Here is a 19734-nt window from a genome sequence, read left to right on the forward strand (position 1 = left end):
ATTAAGCATTTTTTGGTAAAATTGGGTTGTATATTGTAAATTTTGCACATAAAATAATTTTCTTGCTATATGATGCGTTTTGCTTATTAGTTAGTTGAGCTAATGCTCATATACGAACAAGTTTACCAATTTTAATAATTTTTGTTTAATTGTTATAACAAGGATTTGGAATAGACTTTGTGACTTGACTGGGACTTAACTTGGTATTTATTAAAAAAATCTTGACTTGGACTTGTTAGTTTACAAATGACTTGACTTGGACTTGTTAGTTTACAAATGACTTGACTTTGATTTGTTAGTTTACAAATGACTTGACTTGGACTTGATAGTTTACAAATGACTTGACTTGGACTTAAGTCATTACAAAATGAATTGTTTGCAACACTGATTTTTAAGCCTTCAGTCTTCTATACCCATTATTTTACCATCGACTGAAAAAAACCTGTAGGCCAATAAAAGTAGCATCCAAGCAATTGAACGCTTTAAAAACATTTATTTTTCTATACTTACTTGTATAAATTGCACGATGGCGGCAAGCGGGAAGGTTCGGTTGCATTTCCCGCAAATGATTTGGTCGCATTCGTTGTCAGGGCTCGAACTAGAGTCCACTGCGAGAAAAGCGTTTGCAAAGGGTTATTCTTATGCTCTATACGTGGCAGAGAATTTTACAAAAATAAAATAAAATGACAAAAATTGGAAGTCTATGTTCGCTGTTCTGGCGTTTACAGTTGATAGCTGTAATAGGTAAAATCGTTGTTTTGAACACTTTTTTTGTGAATTTTAAACCAAAGGAGACAAACAAGATTTCAGTTGGGCGGTCAGAGCACTCAAACACAACAAAGACAGAAACAGCAAATATGTTAGCTGCGTGCCTCAAGGCTCAGTTGTAATACACGATATTGCACTTATCCCAGACAGAAGCCTTAGTTCAAACTTCAAGCAACGACGCCAAAGTGGTCAGTTTCGTGGTTCGATAGCCGGTCGAGACAGTAATGCACCTTTGCAGAATATTGGTCAACAGTGGTGTTCAGAACGCCTAAGCATCCACAATTAAGTCATAAGTTCCTGCATATAGAGCTGTGGGATCTGTGGCCACTCGTCCACACTCAATAGGCCTACGCGTTGTGAATGAACAGGTACTTTGGCGCGCAACAGAGGGAATTTCTAACTTTGGCGCGCGTGGAAAGCGCACATAGTAAGTTGTCGGAAGATTAGAGCGCCGGGAATCAATCACGGGGAATGCCATAGTAGTGAGTCCTAGACCGTTTTAAAGCAACCTAGACTAGGGTGTCTAAACAACATCAGACGACTATTCCAGGGTCAACAATCATAATACAGGGGCAAATTGGTATAACAGTAAAATGGTGGTCTTTAATGGAGTATTTTTACAGAAGTCGCGAGTTCGTGCCTTTAGTAGGCGCAAAGAGCTGGAGAGGGTTGCTGGCACTTGGTCGGCCACAGCGGGGTTGCTGCTGCTGGTTTGTGCTTATTTGAAAAACGACGGTCTCCAAAGGAAGGGGAGCATATGTGTCCGGTACGCGTTCACCACCGTCGACAGGCGGGCGCGCAACACGCAGCCCAACGCCCGTCCATTAATCACACGCCCGAGAGCGAAGCGCCAGACGAGTGAAAATGCGAAGGGCCGACGCCGCCAGCGATGTACAGAGTGGGCGTTGCCGTTGCAATCACGACGAAGGCTTTAGCGATTAGGGCAAACGTTTAGGGGTACGGTCGGACTTGGGCACTCTATTTTTGGATAAATCCTCGCTACCTTTGGGTAAAAATGAGGCTTGCCAGGGGTACGTTTTGGGACTGGGTTTTCATAAGGAAGACAATGTTACTTGCCGAGTTCTTTAAAGTTTGGCGGCCGTGGCTGAAGGGTATTTAGTTAAGTGCTTGGGCCTTTTGCGAGTCAACTTATTTCTTTTCAACCATTTAGCTTACGTGTTTTTTAATAAATCACCAACAACTTTTGTTTATCTGGGTTTACTTCGAGCAAGATTCGACCAAACGCAGTTTCAACGAATTTGGAAGAGAAATCGGCTCTAATGGGAAACAAAGTCAAGAAGCGCGTTACACTTTATAAAACTACAAAAATCGCAATACAATCGATTAAAATTACCACCTCCTGAAAACAAGTAAACCAAAGATCCTATAAAATTTGTTGGAATTTGGTGAAAAGAAGGGGAGTATAAAAGAGGCGGAACGCGACAATATACGAGAAACCACAGAGAGCGTGGTTATACGGGATCAGATTTTTTATAGATAACCCTTTGTGCTACAAACTATACGATTGGCTTAAGAGTAGAAAACCTTTAACTACTTCCGCATTGACAAACCAATTTCATACGGTGCTCCTAAATTCGCAAAGGTGTCCTTTTTCTGGTCGCGTCGGCGTCCTAAAAAGTCACAGCCGCCCTTTGTTGTTTAATAAGCGTCATATAGCAACATTTTTTTGGGTTGTATGGAAACGGAAATGAGATTTAGGTAATTTTACAAACAGATTTTACGCCTGGTAGCCTTGTCAAAACCACCACTATTCCAGGCAACTTCAAAGGCGTGATTTCGTTTCGTGTTCGTATAAAGGTAATAAAAATCGGGAGCGAGCGATTTGCTAACGGGTTTTACACCTCATATAGTCCTGTAGAAGTGCACCACAAATCCACGCACAACAAAGGCGTAAATCGCGGATTTTTACAATTGTCAGTCGAAACGGTTAAAGGAAGCTGCTGATAAAACATGAACTAGTCGCTAAAAGGGATGCAGGGCCTTGAAATGTGGTAATCGGACATGGGTAAAATGGAGAGGGTGGGGGTTTATGCAAATAAGAACACTTACGCCTCAGATCATTGGCGCTGTAGTAGGACGAAATATAAAAAAATAAAAGCTCGGATATGAACAGTTAACATAGCGTTAACCGGTAAAATGAACCTTGATTTATTTAAGAAGAAACGTTCCCAAGAGGCAACCTTTTCCCTTTGGGATTAAAAAAAATCTTCACATATCACAGAAGTCATATCGTTTAAATCGATTTTTAAACGCTGTACAACAAGAAATGTAGAACTTAAAACTATAAAAAACAACTAAAAATTATGAAAAATCGTTTGTGGGATCTGATAACTTTTTTTACATTTACCCCAAGCAAAGTTTCACGAAAACGGAGAGTGCACAAAAAATAGTCAGATAAAATAAAAGCGCGTCGCCGTATGTCCTTCCAAAACACATCAACAGAAAAGCGCCGTATGCGGATGCGGTTAAACAATGGACCGTAAGCTTTTTGCGCCTGTTTGTCCAACAATGTCCGGATATTTTTCGCCGAACAGCAACCAGCACTATGCCTACTGTCCATCCTCTTCGCAATCGAGACAAAAAATCAACAGACGGACTTGGTTTAAACCAGAGGTTCTTAAACTGGGGTCCATGGACCCCTTGGGGGTCCGTGAACTAGTTTTAGGCGGTTCATGAAAGTCGTATTAATATTAGTGTAGTAATATTACTGTAGTCTACCGTTAAATTTAAGAAGAAATCTAATTTTAAAAGGTTAATCAAAAATAAAACGTTTTGCATTGCATTTATTTAGAATCCATTTTACATTCCATTTTTTGGACCTAAAACTGCAGATTTCTAAAGTCTGTTTGTATTGTAACGTTAATTGATGACGTAATTTTTTTTAATTTTTTGCCTACCGTGGTCCACGCGAAGCAAAAAAAAATTAGGGGTCCGCGGTAAAAAAAGTTAAAGAACCCCTGGTTTAAACGAACGATGCACATAATCCCGATAGAAGTATTCACGAAGCTAGCACAAGTATGCGCATTGTGTTGGTCGTCTGTTTGCGGAGAAAGCTGTCTGCTACGTCTTTGTAAAATCTTACAAACATGTTGTAAATGCTATTCTCACACTTGTGTTAGCTGCGCATTCCCGTTCAATACATTCCCACATTCATTAAATTAATATTTCTATTTGCCTCTTTTGGGTTTGCAGTAATCCTAACCGGCAAAATCCGAGGGATTAAAAACCCAATGTACTCGATCTCAATTTATGACCAAAACACCAGGGTTGTGTCTTAATGTTGAGTAAGCGGGACGTCTAAAGTGCCGTTTTCCACACAGTCTCCGATTAACATGCGTGTGTGAAGTGCAATGGACAATGGTACTAAAGTCTAACCATTATTTGTTGCAGCCAATAAGTCACGCCGAACTCATTGTCTTTAAGTCAGCGCTTGTGCAGCTGCACGCCACTCATTACGGCGTAAGGGCGCGGTTCTGAGAACTATACAATCGACTATGGTGCATTGTCAAACAGATCTTTAGCTATTGTCCGTGGACCATGATTGTCCGTCTAGCAGTGACGACATAAAACGCCCGTATGTTTCGGGAGCCGCTTGCGACACAAAGTGCTCGACATAGTGCAGGGGTGGCCGACACGCGGCTCGCTCGCCGCATGCGTTCTTCACCCAGTTTTATGCGGCTCTTACGTTCGTGTTGCACTTATGATTTTTTAGAATATCTCGATTTCGTTTGGTTAAGGTATGGATTATTGCCGGTTCCGACTCAGATTGTTGGCCTTAAGAGTTAAGGCCAATGTATTTTTAGCCATTCTTTTAAAACGAGATAAACACAAAAAATATGCCCAAATACTATTGACAAACGAGATTATATTGAAAAAAGTGTTGTTTTTTATCCAACGCGTCGCGTCTCCTTATCAATTAAATTTTTGTCTAGTTAACGAAATAAAGACATTGGCCAATGAACACCTCTGTAAAGCACACTTTTTCTACATTGAAAACGTTTTAGAACTTCACCTTTAGCGATAAACCATTTTTCACACTGTAAGAGTTATGTCCAAAGAATGACTTTTAGTTTTGAATTAGTTGGCAATGTTAAGGGTAAATGAGGTTGATTTGAAGTTGGATTTCATACTGAAATTCACATTTTTAGATCGAAAATACTAGAATGGCTTTCAACCTTTGGTAACAGCGGTGGCATTTTTATTTTGTTTCGTACAAGTCGAGTTGCGTCAATAACAAAACTCTGCAGCAGGTTAAAACAGAAAAGGGTTTAATCGCGAAGAAAGTAATACGATCGCCAAAAAAAACAAAACATTTCCAAACCACTGTACATCGGGCCATGTCTCCCCGCAGACGATTGCCAATGTCAGCCGCGGCGCTTTGGCCGCTCGTTCAGGGCGCGCGTCAAAACTATGCCCAGCCCGCCAATCGTGGAAGTCGCGATTGCTTATCCGGGCGACCGTTCGCGACTGTTCGGTAGAGACTGATAAACGAGAGACGAGCGCGCCGATTGTTAATCGATCAAGCCGGGGATGAAACAATGTTCGGTGTCATTGCCAGCCAGGTGCTAGTCTGCGCGGCAACAGCTAATCGCATTTGGGCGCGATTTGTCGAGGTTCGTGACCCGCTAACTGGATGATGGTTGTCGCATTTTGGGAACGCATAACCGGTCCGATTGCAATTATCGCCGAATATTGTCTGCGTGAAGGCGCCGGCTCGACTCTAAAGGGGCAAACCAGATCACGTACCCCCTCTTGTTAACGCCTGCAAGCTGTTCAGGTGGCAAAATTAGCAGTCAGAACAACACAACACGCCACCCCTCTTCCCATCGGCATTCAGACGAGCGAGACAGTTACGAATCGCGCAAAATGCGCACGCGCGGTCTATAGGCCTATAATGTCGCGTGTCGCGCAAGTTTGCAAACGCGAACGCTGCAAACGACAAAAAGACTGAAAGCACTCGAATCAACCCTAACAGCCAAAAAAAACGATATCTTTAATACAAACCACTCTCGAAAAGTTATATATCACAGATATGTAATAAAGGATATAGTACTTTAAAAACAACGCATTGAATTTTATTCTCCTGGTTTAAAATAATAAAATAATACCTTAAAGCCTACAGTGTGTTTTTGACGAGCCAGAAACAATTTATCCAATTAGGGCGTTAACTAGTATTCCGCATTGTATGGTTGTCACACGCGCGCCGCAGACACGCCTATTATATAAGGAAGCGGGAAAATAGCAATCTACACGAGCTTCAGTGAACAATCGACCAGATGATCAACAACTTACAGCCGCCTGAAACAGCCTGCCACTTTCTACGACATAATCGTCGTCTTTGCCTTGCATAACGCGAGTTGCTGTGTTAAATTAACAATCTATAGAGCATTGCGTTATGATCAATGTTAGCAGAAGCAAGGCACAAGAAAAGTTTACCAATTTTGACCTGCGAGCCGAAGGTTCGAAAATGTTTCTCTGAAAAGGAGAATACACATTTGCGTAATGCCGTAATGGTTTCGTGGAAAACCGTCTGGTTTCCGTTTGGCGCAACTAATTGACTTTGAACAGAACACAATTCGTTTTCCTACGAAAGAGCCTTTGCCCTCGAGTTCAACTCAAACTCGACTGAAACTTTCGGCCGCTGCAATTTGCCTCGAACTTTTTTGTGTGTCGCGCATCTTCTTTACGAAGAGAGAGTTTTTAGGCCATACCTGAATGCCGGGGATTCTTGAAGGGTTTCTGTTTCCTTCTGTTCGACCCGTGTGCGTTCTTCGGGTCGCATCTGGTCGGCAAAGATAGGGCCGACGCGCCCGGGTCGCCGCGCCCCTGGCCGGACCCCTGCTCGGCGCCGGCGACCCCAAGTTCCAGCGACTGCGAAGGCTGCGCCTGTTCGCTGATCGACAGGCGCCGTTTCTCGGTGATTTCCCGCACAAGTTCAGACAGCTTCGAGTTCTGGCGGCGCAACTGTTTCTCGGCGTCCGTGATGGTCGCACGGACGCCCTGGGAGTCTTCTAAAGCTTGATTTTGCCGGTGATGAGCTCGGTAATTGTTATCATCGACGGCCAGGTTGATCGGCGACTGTGCAAAGTCTGCCTCGTAGTCCGCGCTATAGCCGGGGCTGCATAGCGCTGGTGTGCCCAGGGTGGGCTTGACAGAACGTACACTGGTCATCGACGCTCACTATAGGATCTCCTTGCCGTAACGCGGCGCCGGTAAGTCATACGCGCATATCCTATTCTTGCTGCTTCCAGCGCGAGAACAACGGACCAACTGACAGCGGCAGGCGATTCGCTGAAATGCCGGCAACGGCGTGAGCGTCAGCGGTTTAGAGACAGGCACCAGCAGCAGCAGCAGTAGCGAGCCAACCAGCCAGCGGTCACGTGTTTCCTACCAGCGCTTCCTGTGCCGCTCTCTGGTCACGTGGCAAAAACGAAGATAACCTCGTCCGGTCGTCGCCCCTTTTTTTGCGCGTGTGTGGTGGCGTGTACGCCTACTCTTGTTGTTGCGGCGTCGCACTTGTTGGCGATGTGTGTCGTGGTAGTGGTGGTAGTTGCCCGGTTGCCACTTTTGCCGCCATGTTAAAACTCTCCCCCGATCCCGGCTGTGTTTTGCGACGTAAATTGCGAGCAGAAGCGACGGAGATTTCTTGGCGAATAGGAATTTTTTTTTACATAGGGTAACACGCTCGCCACCCAAGGGGAAGCGGTTTGTTGTTTAGTGCCGAACAGACAAGCCTCGATTTTATATTTTTTACTTGTATTATTAGAGTGTATTTGGCAACCGTTAGAACTACCTTTATCGGCCGTAAGACATCTAACCAAATAAAACTGTCCTGAGATTCAAATTGAAAGACAATTATGTATGAACAATCAAGAATGTTGTCAACACTGTATTCCTACATACACAATTCCACTTTTTATCCGTACAGGAGAAACACATGTGCATACCGCTAAATATTTGTCCTGATTTATAGAAGAGTTTTACAGTCACTTGGAGTTGGAAATCATGTGGCAGTTGAACGCCAGAGGGCGTACTTTAAGTTTGACAAGCTTACGCACATCTGTGCTTCAATTTAAAGTTCCTAAATTTCATATTTCGAGTTGAACAAATGCGTCCATCAACAAAGATCTTGGTATTATTAAGGTTTCCGTGAGATTGGCGAATCATACAGTGTACAATCGTTTAATTCCAGTAAAATCTCACAAGACTTGGGTACGGGGAAAATGAAACCCGAGTGCGTCAAAGGCGGAGAAAAAGAAATCCGGAAGGCAAAAAATGAGTGTTGGAGTTGAATTGATGGGCGTCTGGCGCATTCGTAGTCACGATCGCCAAAGAGGCGTCTTGTTTTTCGAAACCGGCGAAAATAGTCGAAGGGGCGGTTTCGCGTTACATCTCCGCCGCTTTTTTGCTGCAGAAACATCTGTATAGTTGTCGCCGGCACCGACATATGGCGGGTATTTGCATGAAACATGGCAGGAGGATAAAAGGACCGAGTCGTCTTACTTTATGTGGTGTTGTTGCATTCCATGATGAAGGTTTCCTGCATAGGTAGCCAAAACTTTGGAGAAAATGAATAAGTGCCGGGAGAGCTTTTTCTTAGCATGCCAACCTTTATAGCATACTTTAAATAAAATGCAGCAATGACAAAAACGTTGCCCCAAACTCAATTTTATCCTTGAACGAATTCTCCCTCACTTTTGTCAATCATACTACTTATTATCACAACCTTCTAGTGTTAAAAGTCACAATGTTTTTAGTCTTAGACGCTTTTTTATTTAACAACGTCCATGCTATAAGGCGGCGTCTGGCGTCCACACTGCAAATACCACAGGAGTATACATATTCAAATGAATGCTCAGCATAAAAAAAGATGCGGGCCGTAACGAAGAACACACCTTTTCGTTTTTCAATTGCCATCCTTTGGTAAGAACCTTTAAACAGTGTTGTGCTTTGGCAATAGGGGTAAAATCGGTGCTCTGAAGGGTGTTTATCGTAAACAGAAAGTTCGCACTACACTTTCTGTCACATTAATTTGCCACATTGCTTTGTTACCATAAGTACACGGCAAGGTATGCAGTAAACACAATGATATTGTGATCTAAAACCGAGTTTTTAAACCTCGGGGTCACTCCCATGCTAGGGGTATCACAACAAGTTTCGGGAGTCGAGAATAGCTTTAAGTAACCCTCAGATAAAATGTTGCTTTCATAAGTTGTTCCCGTTTTTTTAAAGAAAACTTTCATAACATGCGAGCGAAGATAAAATGCCCGAAAGAGTTGCATATAACTTGAGTGCAGTTAAAGACAACAGTTTATTATGGTCAAACGTGAATAGTAGCGGAAAGTTAAGAAAATAAAAAGGGTCGGGGACTGAAAAGTTTGGAAAACAATAGACGGTACACTTGACTAGTCCAGACCGCTTCAATTGTAAATAATTAAGGCCGAATAGCTGTTTGTGATTGGGCAAAAGAGCAAAGATGTAGTAAACATTTAAGCACGCCGAATGCAAATTAATTTTCTATTTGGGCGTTAGTATGGTCGCCACTTAAACCTCCTTCCTCAATTTTTTTGATACTTATTTTATTTTTTAACGGAAAAAGCAGTGTTGTTGATTGTATGCGGGTTACCGTGGTTCATTCCACACTATTATTGCAGCGGCTGCTTTCCAGGGCAGCTACGGCGCATTGACGCTTAGCAATTCCTTATCGCACTTAATAGCCAGTTTCAATTAGGGCTTCAGCTAAATCAACCGACGACAGACAGAAAACGTCTATGAAGTCTAACACTTTGAAAATTATATACAATCGACATTTTTGACGAAACCGGCTGCATCTCCGAGTCTCCATTAGCCAGATGACCAAATTCAACAAACTCGGGGATGAAAATGATTGATTCCATATGTTAAGTGTTGGCAGTGCCATTACTGAACGACACAAATTTCGCGGAGGACATTTTGCGGCTAAGCAGGATTTTAAAACCATACGGAAAAGTCAGATCATATTGTTGTGGAATTGTACACTGCACAGTGCACAGTAAAATAGGTTGAAACGAATTCTACAATCGTATGAGCGATTTTCGATCAGTTTAATTTCCTTGGCATTTCTTTTTAAACTTAAGGCAGTCTAACTGGCAATGATCAAAGCCTTTATTGTTTAGGTCACTTAGAATTGAACGCGTCGATCAGATTGGACGACACACAATGAACAAGTAAACAATCGACTTAGTCAATGTTGGATCGACGCCATTGAAGAGATGTTTCATTTTCCTGCATATGTGTCCCTGAAAAAAAGCGGCCTAAAGCAAAGGGATGCAACTAACAGAAGGCAAGTGTCAATTTACGTTTTAAAGCATGTAACATATTATTTAATACGACCTTTATTGGTTTTTGTTTTGAAGGGAATTGAATAAAACATAAGTTGGAACGTGAAAAGTCGAACTGTATTAAATTTGTAGAATGTCGACAAAACGTTTGTCTTGTACAACTGAAAACATCAGGGTGCCACGCACTATAATAAAAAAAATCTAAAACATTTTAAGACTTTTGAATTGCTTTTCAAAGGCATAACATTGGACAGCTTGATATTTTTTTTTAAATATTACTCTAAAACAAAACATAATAAATGGCATGGTCAACACAATAACAATAGTTGAAAAATTACTTTTACAGTGGCACTTTCTTAGCACACAACTTAAGCTGGACAGAAATAAATTATATTCAAAAATACTATTCAAAGATAAGGTCTAGTCAAAGATACTTAGCAACTTAGGTATACTATGCACGGATCTGTAATATAGCTTGAAATTAATAGATGAATGTAATGTTTTGATTTATTTCTCAGTCACATTAACTGAAGGTGATACAAGTTCGTATCGAAACGTCTTAATCAAGATGATGTCGATCTACTCGCCCTTTTTGGCTTTGAAATTTATCAAACTATTCAAATAGTTTTGGAAAAAAACAAGGGATTTTTAAACGACATTACAATGCGCAAATCAATTCACGCACTTTTGAAGATTCAGAGACCACGAGGCAGCCCTGATGAATCTGACAGAACGAGAGAACAACTATGGCCCGAGTAAAAAAGCAAAGATGAAACGAAAGTCCGATTTTTGTCGGGCGAAAGGACAACCAGTCAACACATGTTTTGAAAGGCTCACTAATGTCCAGGACAAAGGCGGCGGCGGCCAAATCCAGACGCCTGACGTAGTAACCCGATAGCGCCTGGCCAGAAATACTTGTTTTTGTGAGGCTTGACTAACTGAAAAGGCTGAGTACCGTTGTTAAGGCATTGTGTGGACAGATCTTATCCGCTTAGTTAAAAATAAATGGGGACGTTTTTTATTGGTTTGTGATCGAGAGTTTTTTTTTTACTGTTTTATTCGGAAGAGACGATTGTAATAAACAGCACAACTTTGTTGTTTCCCATTTCAATATTCCTTCGTAACCTTGTTTTATTTCGTGGCTAACTTTCACCAACCCTTTTTATGCCTTGTGCCCCAGTTTTAATCACTATTGCTTTAAAGCAGGGGTTCTTAACCAGGGGTACATGTACCCCTTGGTGGTACGAAGCACCAAAGCAGGGGGTACGGCATGCAGTGTGAAATTATGCGTTATTTTGGATATTTCTGAAGAATGCGTAATTTACGAAAAGCAACAACAACAAAAAACATTAGTAAATTGACTGCTTGTTTGTGTGTTGTAAATATTTTCTACAAGACTGTTTTAATGCATGCATTCAACACGTAGGTTATAAACCATTGTAGACAGGGGGTACGAGAAAATTTCATGAAAGCTCAAAGAGCACGAGCGCTAAAAAGGTTAAGAAACACTGCTTTAAAGGGTTACTATAAGGGGTGGTGAAAAACCATCGACGCCCTTGCATGCAGGAGAATATGATTTGAACCCATCCTCATAAAAATTGAAATATCTAGGTTCTATCTAAAAATGTTATAGCTTAGGTTTTTCCCAACCATATTGAGAAACCTTAGTCGAAAGTGCACGGTCCACCGGAAACAGCTTTACGATCCACTAATTATATTACGTTGAATTTAAAATGCTCAGCCAGAATATGAAGCACACAGTTACAATTTGGTGTATCTTACATCTCATACTATATAAGAAATAGAAATTGCGTAAGCCTAACAGTAAACTAGATCATATAGATAACATCTTTCGGGGCTAATTACAGATTAAAAAAGGTCATTTGTTAAAAGGAATGGGTAGAGATAGGCGCATGAAAAACACTAAAACGATTGTCCTAGTTTGGGAAGTTAAGAACGGTTTAGAAAATTAATAAAAGCCTGTTATATGTAGGACCAGTCAGTGTGCCTATTAACGAAAGGTCACTGGATTAGAACACCACTTACAAAGTATACCCACAGCACAAACGGGATAACAAATGTCACCGAACTGTAAAATTTTATCAAATATAAAATTAGAAGCCATCTGGCAAATAAGTTCCAGAATGACAAAGGTATACATTAGGTCGCTTTTTTTGTTCCGTAAAGAAAGATAAGTTATTACACCACCAGACACACCCATTGCGATTCCGGACGGCTGCCCATTGACATATCGATGGTACAATCCCCTATCTCCCTGCCTTATATTCTGTAATGTCACTGGTCCATTTCACAATACAGGTCATCGCGTAATTGCCGTCGTCTGGCCCGAAATAGAGGATGCATTGTCCTGTCTGTGGAGCGGCCCACAACAGATCGAAACACGCGAAAAAGAATTTGTGCCCCACAGCTGGATCGTCCTTGCGCGAAAGAGTTGTTTTCCCTCGTCTGCGTCAATGACTTGACTTCAGCGCACGTAATTGACTGCTGTCAAATGATTTGACTAGACTAAAGTCATTTGGGCCGAATTACTAGACCTAAGTCTTGTAGGCAAACCTACTCGACCTAAGTCTTTTGGATTTAAAAATATGACTTGACTTGTGCAACTTATGACTTTTGACTGGATTCTTATTCAAAATAACTTAAGTTAGACTATATTTAACAGTATCGTAAACAAGTCATTTTGAAATATATTAAGTCCCAGTCAAGTCATAAATTAGAGCAAATTAATTCCAAGTAAAGTCCTTATAGACATCTCCATCTAATTTATGAGTACCACTTCAACTAAAAAAAAATAGCACAATACAGCAAGCAACTTGTTTTATGTGCAAATATAAGAATGAACACCCAAAATGAATACAAAAATTCTTAATGAAAACACTCTGTTTAACCCAAGTGATTTGTCTAAAATACTTAGTCAAGTCAAGTCATTTTGTTCAAAAGACTTAAGTCAAGTCAGGGCATTGGAAAACAGTGACTTAAGTGCACATTGACGTAATGCATTATAACAGTGTATTTTACAAATGGCCTGACTGGAACATAAGTTATTTCAAAATGACTTGTTAAGAACCCTGCTTTGTTTTGTTAAATATGCGATTGACAAGTAAACCGGCGAATGTTTGCCGAAAGAAAGGCGCTAAACTTCTCCAAATCCTCTGGGCAGAAAGTTGCTTGTCAAAATTATCAACTGATAAAAAAGAAACGTGACTTGCATGGCAAAACAAAACAGCTAATAACTATAAACCTCTGTCTGTGAAAAAACACATTGAAATTCTGGTTGGTTTTGTATTAATTAACATAAAATCTAACATCGCGCCATCTCATAATTATGCAAACCTTCGCGTAAATAAATCTTAACTATAACTTTTTCATAGATGCATTTTGATGTGAGTCGTTTTGTTAAACATAAAACAGCTTCAGACTTAAACGGTTAGGAAAGCCCATAGCAAAACAAAAACAACAATACCGAAACTCGGTATAAATTTGCAGGGTTGATAAATAAATATTTTAAGGCAAACCTCGGCCAAAAATTAGCTGTCGGCATTTTAAATTGCCTTTCAATTAATCGCATTTGCTTCCCCTGTAGCACACGAGCGGTGCAAATAACAATAATAATGACATTTTAAGGCACGGATTAAAATTAACGATGAACTTTATGCGACCTAGGTGACGAGACGAAATAGCCGGTTACACGGGATAAAAGGCAGTATTCAGTATACTTATGTATTGTATGTAAATATAGCTGATACTTAATAATACATGAGACCAACATCCATTGTAGGGGGTGAGATATACTGAATTTACTACCACAATTATACGTTGCCTAGATGTTTGGACGTTGGGCCAGAGGATAAACAACTCCTGCCCTGTACTAGACGTGATGTTAACTTTGTAACTGCTGCAAGGAATCCAGCTATTTGCAACATTAATTCTTAGTGTTTAAAACATGTCAATTTGAAACGACTAAGTCACAGTCCAATAGATTGCGACAAATAGCTAGTTAAGCACAGTCCAAGCCATTGTCATGCCAAGTGGAATCCAAGTCACGTCATTGTCTTTTAAAAAATATGTTAAACTTACAAAATTATTGAGCTCGGTCCATTCTCAGCAATATTGCACATAGAAAAAAACAAAAAAAAACGAATCAAAACGCAAGTTAACATTTTTACACTAAATAGTACTTGACGAACGTAACCCAAATTTACCAAAACGTCGATAGCAGCACTTGAATTTTAACCAAATAATTTTCGTAAATCACTTAAGTTTGGGTCAAGTCAGTGCTCAGTACAACAGGATAACATCTATAAACGGGAGATCCGTCATTTTTTCGAGGACTTTTAAATTAACGTTGGCAAAACACAACTAAAAAAACGAAAAATGTTAACTAAAATACTTAACAAATGGAACATGGTATTTAAACGAATGTAAGTGGTAGAGCATTTTGGATACTTACGAAATGCACTGTACATACTACATACTACTATGAACTTTCCGTGATGTTTTACAGACGGCAAAAGTGAACTCACTTAATCTAGGCCTTGCTCCCCGCGTAGAAGTTCCTTAAAGTCCATCATCGCGCTAGACACGGACCGGCATCTTTACACGAGTTTACAGTGCACAACTTAAAACGGCAGTTACAAAAAAACTACCCGTTGTCACTAAAGTAACCACTTGTTTTCCTATGGAACAGACACAAATTGAAATCCGTTTGTTTTAAACAAATGCACGCTGCTCAGTCGGAAAATGCATAAACATAACCCAATCTGAATAATAAGTAGTACAAGTACAACACAGTCCATGCTTCCTTGGCGAATGATAACTCAACTTTATTAATCATACTACGACATGTTCAAAAGAAATAGTGCACTGGTAATTGTAGAACCTCTAACCCGCGAAACTAGCGTTCAGGTCGAGATAATATATAGTAAATAGTTTGAAGTTGAACAAATTCGAGTATCGTTTGACTTTAAGATATCTCAGAGAATCCATATAGTTCGGTAGGCTGCACAGCTGTTACTGTTTCGATTTTCTACAATTGGTCTAAGCCAACTATTTTTTGTTTTCTATAACAAAGCTTATCGGCTGTCCTTTTCCAAAAGCTCCGTGTATATGTTTGCACATGAAACATTCCCTCAGGTATTTCTTGTCATTTATATATAAAATCTCACAATCTTCTCTAAAGTTTGGCGGCTGATGTTACTGCAACACACTAGCATTGCACATGGTCATTACGGGTTTCAAATTTTGGGAATGCCTTATGCCAGACTAGCGCAAAGCCTAATACGCGGAAAATCCCTGCTGTTTTTTCTTATTGAAGCCAAGTTAAAGGAAACTAACATAACTTTAAACCACGGGTTGTCGGCTGGCATTAAGCGTGGCCTCTTTAATAAAAGCGACAACCTGCTGCGAAACAGTAGGTCTGCCCAAAACTCCGTGGTGGTCAAAAAGCGGTCGGCATTTAGGGCGAATCACTCTTACAACAGTCACGGGCCACAGCATTAGTCTATGTCAAGTGCCACACTCGGGCAGGGCTTAAGTTCTTAACAGTTTCAAACTCAAGCTCTCGGCGATTTTTTGTTGCCACCAACGTTTTCCGCAAATTTTACGGGGGGGGCCGAGTGCACAACATATCGATTTCGCGATTTCTGTTAAAACAACAGCACATGAAATAGTAAAGCTTAGCGTTTTACACCTAAAGGTACCTACAGTTTTTCGAATTTCTCGATTTTGTCGATTTAAAAGCGTTGCGCAAACCTTAATAGCAAAAAAGGTTCTATTAAAGACACTGGTAAGAATCGAATACAAAGCACAACATCTGTGCTAAAAAAACGTATATCCAATAAATGATTATAACGCAAATTATCAGCACGGCCTTGGAAATTATGCGCATATATGCGAGAAACTAATTCGGGAATCTGAATAGCATTTCTAAGAGCGTAAGGTACATAACAAAACTAACCTTTGCTAACTACCTTACACCTGATTCCATCCAGCGCCTTTTACAACTAATTACAACGCAATTTTAGCAAAATCGCTCGGGCGTTTCTCGACCTAAGCATAATATGCGCTTACGGGGAAACCTGCCTAGTGCCATTTCAGCACCTAGAGAGCGGCTGTCATAGCCCTGCTGACCAGCAACTCGCAAACCGGCTGTCGACTGGACATTGACTGGACACGCGACAACAAGCAACAGCAAAAGCACGTCGCCATACTTGTCCGAAAGTCTGGCCACCCGCCCTTGGCCAGAACGCATTTCGGGCACTCGTGTTTGAACACAGAGGCCAGGGCGGGCGCGCGGCGCGACGAGAGATATTCAATAATTACAGACCACCGCCAAAGTCTGGACGCAGGCAGGATCAGCGCGGAGAAGGAGCGACTGTTTCTCTTTGAGCTTTTGGGAGAAGCGAGCGCGGAACTGACCGAGAGTGGCGAACGACCTCCGCCCGCCTTTGGGTACTCCAAAATTCCCGTCGCTCTCTCTCCAGCGAACAAGCAAATATGACTGAGGCCGGACGGATGGTGGGTCGCGGCTGGCCTTCGAGCAAACAGCAACGCTGCACATGACTACCATACATTTGAGATTTAACCGCTGAAAAACTCAAGCCTGCCAGATTCTTCATAATCATAACCGCTTAATATATACTGTGGAAAATCTTAATGAAAACTAAAGCGGGGCAAACAGAGCCAGGCCCGCGCACAGAAAAGATACATAATTTATGATTGGCAAAGTGTTATTGTCGCTTGCTGTCGAAGAAACTTGGGACAGTAAGACCCCTAGCTTGACAAAAATCTCATTTATGCTATCTGGTTTTAGTTTGAAATCAAATGAACCATATACATTATACTGCGCATTTAAACCGTATTGACCGGCGGCTGTAACCTAAAATGATTACAATATACACACGTGAAACGTACAACTGATGCCATAATGGAAAACAGGTTTACAAAAATTCGTTTTAAGTAATTTAAGCAGGCTCGCTTAATACCCACGATGTTCCGTCAGCTCTAGTTCAATATTAGAGTGATATAAGCGCCTACTGCGTTTCTAACAAGAACGGATGAAAGTCATGATTAAAGTGCATAAAGCTATTCCAGGGTGCGAGCTACGCACTATTCGTCTATACTACAGTACACCTAAATCCAAAAAATACTAATCTGTGCAACATTTACCATATATATGTTGGCCTTATTGCAAATTTTTTGAGTCGGTGGAAAACACTCTTGGGGATTATAGAATAAGGCTATTTAGCAAATCTTAATTATACAAAAAATTTGGCCGTTTTTATTGGGAAACTTAGAAAAGCTGTTTGGTTCTTCTGCTGCTGCAAGTTTTACTTAAGACCATTTTTCACAAGTTTTCCTTGTCGTTGAATACTATTATTAAAACTTTGATTCGTGGTCCAAGATTTAGATTTTAGATAGCGTAGGTTTTCTCTTTCTTGAATCATACATTAACGATGGCATTTAAGCACACAACGATACAGAAAGTTGCTAAAGGAAAAATAGGGAGTTAGTTTGAAATATTGTCAGGGCCTGAAATCTGTTTGGTAGCTTTTGGGGCAACATTGTAGGCACGTGTGTTTTCTTCTGGGTGGTTAAGGCATAAATTAAATTGAGGGTTAAATTTCATCTGCAGGGGATAAACAGAAAACAAGAATAGAACCCTTTGAGAACACGATTTGGGCTTGGACTTAAAAGTTGCCCGTCCACTTGGATTGGATATTGCGCGAGGCTACAGCATGGGAGAGGCTTAACCCAACGAACAAACGCAAGCCAAACCAGCTCGATCGCGTTTCGGCGAATTCCGAACGACGGGACAAGGCAGCGAAGCTCGCTCCGAAAAGTCCAGCACACAAATGCCCAACACACACACAGGCACGCGCAAAATGAGCGCACACACTCCAGCCCGGCATAAGCGAACCCTCTACTACACGGTAAAGAGTTTATCCCTAGCTAGCGCGGAGGCCGTAACGCGACACATACGCGCCCAGTTCGACTTACAGCAACCAGCAGCAGTCTGCGTCGGGCGACCCGCCGCTAGCCAGCGCCCGCCGCCAGACGACTGTCCACTGTCAAGTTGCATTGCCAGACGCCGCGTGTGTGCGTGGAGCGCGCTGGCAAACGCACAGGTGGCCGTGCGTGACGGCCCTGGGAGAATAAAGAAAGGCGCGCGTCTGCGGCCAGCCTTGCTCCGCTACAAGCCAAACACACGAACGGCCGACGGCGGAGAGGGCGCCCGTCACATCAGAAAGGCGAGCCTTGCTGAGCACTCAGCAGCCAGGCATCGAGCCATCAGGCCAGCCAGTCCGTCAACTTTGTTTGGGCCGGATTAGGTTGCCCGCCGCTTTGTGTATGCGACGGGTGTGCCTGGTACCTGCAATGATATCGCTGACAAGGGTCCGCGACGCTGCGGCCTCTCGCGCCCCGATTTTCCTTTACAAATTTTTGGCATTTCCACTTAGAGTTTCTGCTGTATTGCGAATTGGTATTTGGTACACCTTTTCATTAAAGAATTTCAATAAATGCGGTTACCCAAAGTAAAACTTTCACGGAATAAGGTTGCAAACGATTGCCGTCATACTAGGCTCAGCCCTCAAGCTACGAGGCAACTTTTGGCACGTTTTCTTCAGCTCCTAACACTTTTACCGAATTTTACAAATCCTTATTAAATATTGAATCCATCAATTTGCCTACTGTTTTAATGTAGTGTTGGTCATTTCTTTGAAAAAAATCAAACTTTTTTCGTATTTAATCCATGGATCGCGGGATACGCTACTTTACCCAATTATGGAGCTTGGTTATTTTTCATTTGCGAATTTTGGATCGACTTTTAACCGTTTATCGGGCGTTTGTCCGAGAAATCAATTCTCTACGTTTAAGCGCGTTTCGTGCTACCCCGCTGAGGGCACTTGGCGCAGAAAAGTCCAAGTCAAAATAGCTTGGGAACTGGTTGCAAACAATAGACAACACAACAGCAATCGTTGACCCGTTACCCTCAGCCCCAGTGAAATAAACGGTTTGCCATTCGCCCTTTTTGAACCAAACCCTTTCAAGGGTCAATACTAGCGAATCCGATTTCATGTTAGGTTTTCGCAGCAGGCCAGGCCCGGCACTGAGAAGTTAATTAAAAGCGGTTTCGCGCCGCGTTTAATATTATAATTGTTTACGGACGACAGACGGGCTACAAAGATGGGCGTGAAAATACTTAGAAACGCCCCTTTTGGTTTAATTTTTATTAGAGTTCAAAAAACAGAATTCGCGACAACTCTCAAGGAAGGACGGCTGGATAACCCCGAGGCGAAGTCAATTCGGAATCTAGTTTTAAGGTTGTGCAGTTATTCAAGGCGACATGTGCGCGCATTCAACGACCGGTATAACGATTAAATTGCTCGTATTACAACTTCCGTGTTATATTACAAACTTTAGGTTTTTTTAAAGAAACCAGGGTGTTAAAAGAAATTGTCGGGTTTGACAACAAGCCTAGCGCGTAATAAGCCTTGTAGCAGCAATTTGTCAGGTATCATACCAACAGTGTTCTGTCCACCTAGAATTACAACCCCAAGCCTGACCCAAGTCTAACCCCAACCTAACCCTGACTCCCTATGGG

The 19734-nt window shown here is 41.6% G+C and overlaps 1 protein-coding gene across 1 annotated transcript in view; it reads right to left on the reverse strand.

The window, feature by feature from the left end:
* LOC146133465 (uncharacterized) overlaps positions 1-6960 on the reverse strand; it is a 32504-nt gene extending 25544 nt beyond the window's left edge. The window contains exons 1-2 of the mRNA XM_083397754.1: positions 6501-6960; positions 511-608 (exon numbers count right to left, since the gene is read on the reverse strand). Coding sequence (XP_083253880.1) covers positions 511-608; positions 6501-6960 — 558 coding nt within the window. The remainder of the gene's footprint in view (positions 1-510; positions 609-6500) is intronic.
* Between the last annotated feature and the right edge of the window lie 12774 nt (positions 6961-19734).

Source organism: Ascidiella aspersa, chromosome 9 (genome assembly GCF_963924565.1).
Source record: "Ascidiella aspersa chromosome 9, kaAscAspe10.2, whole genome shotgun sequence".
Taxonomy (NCBI): Eukaryota; Metazoa; Chordata; class Ascidiacea; order Phlebobranchia; family Ascidiidae; genus Ascidiella; species Ascidiella aspersa.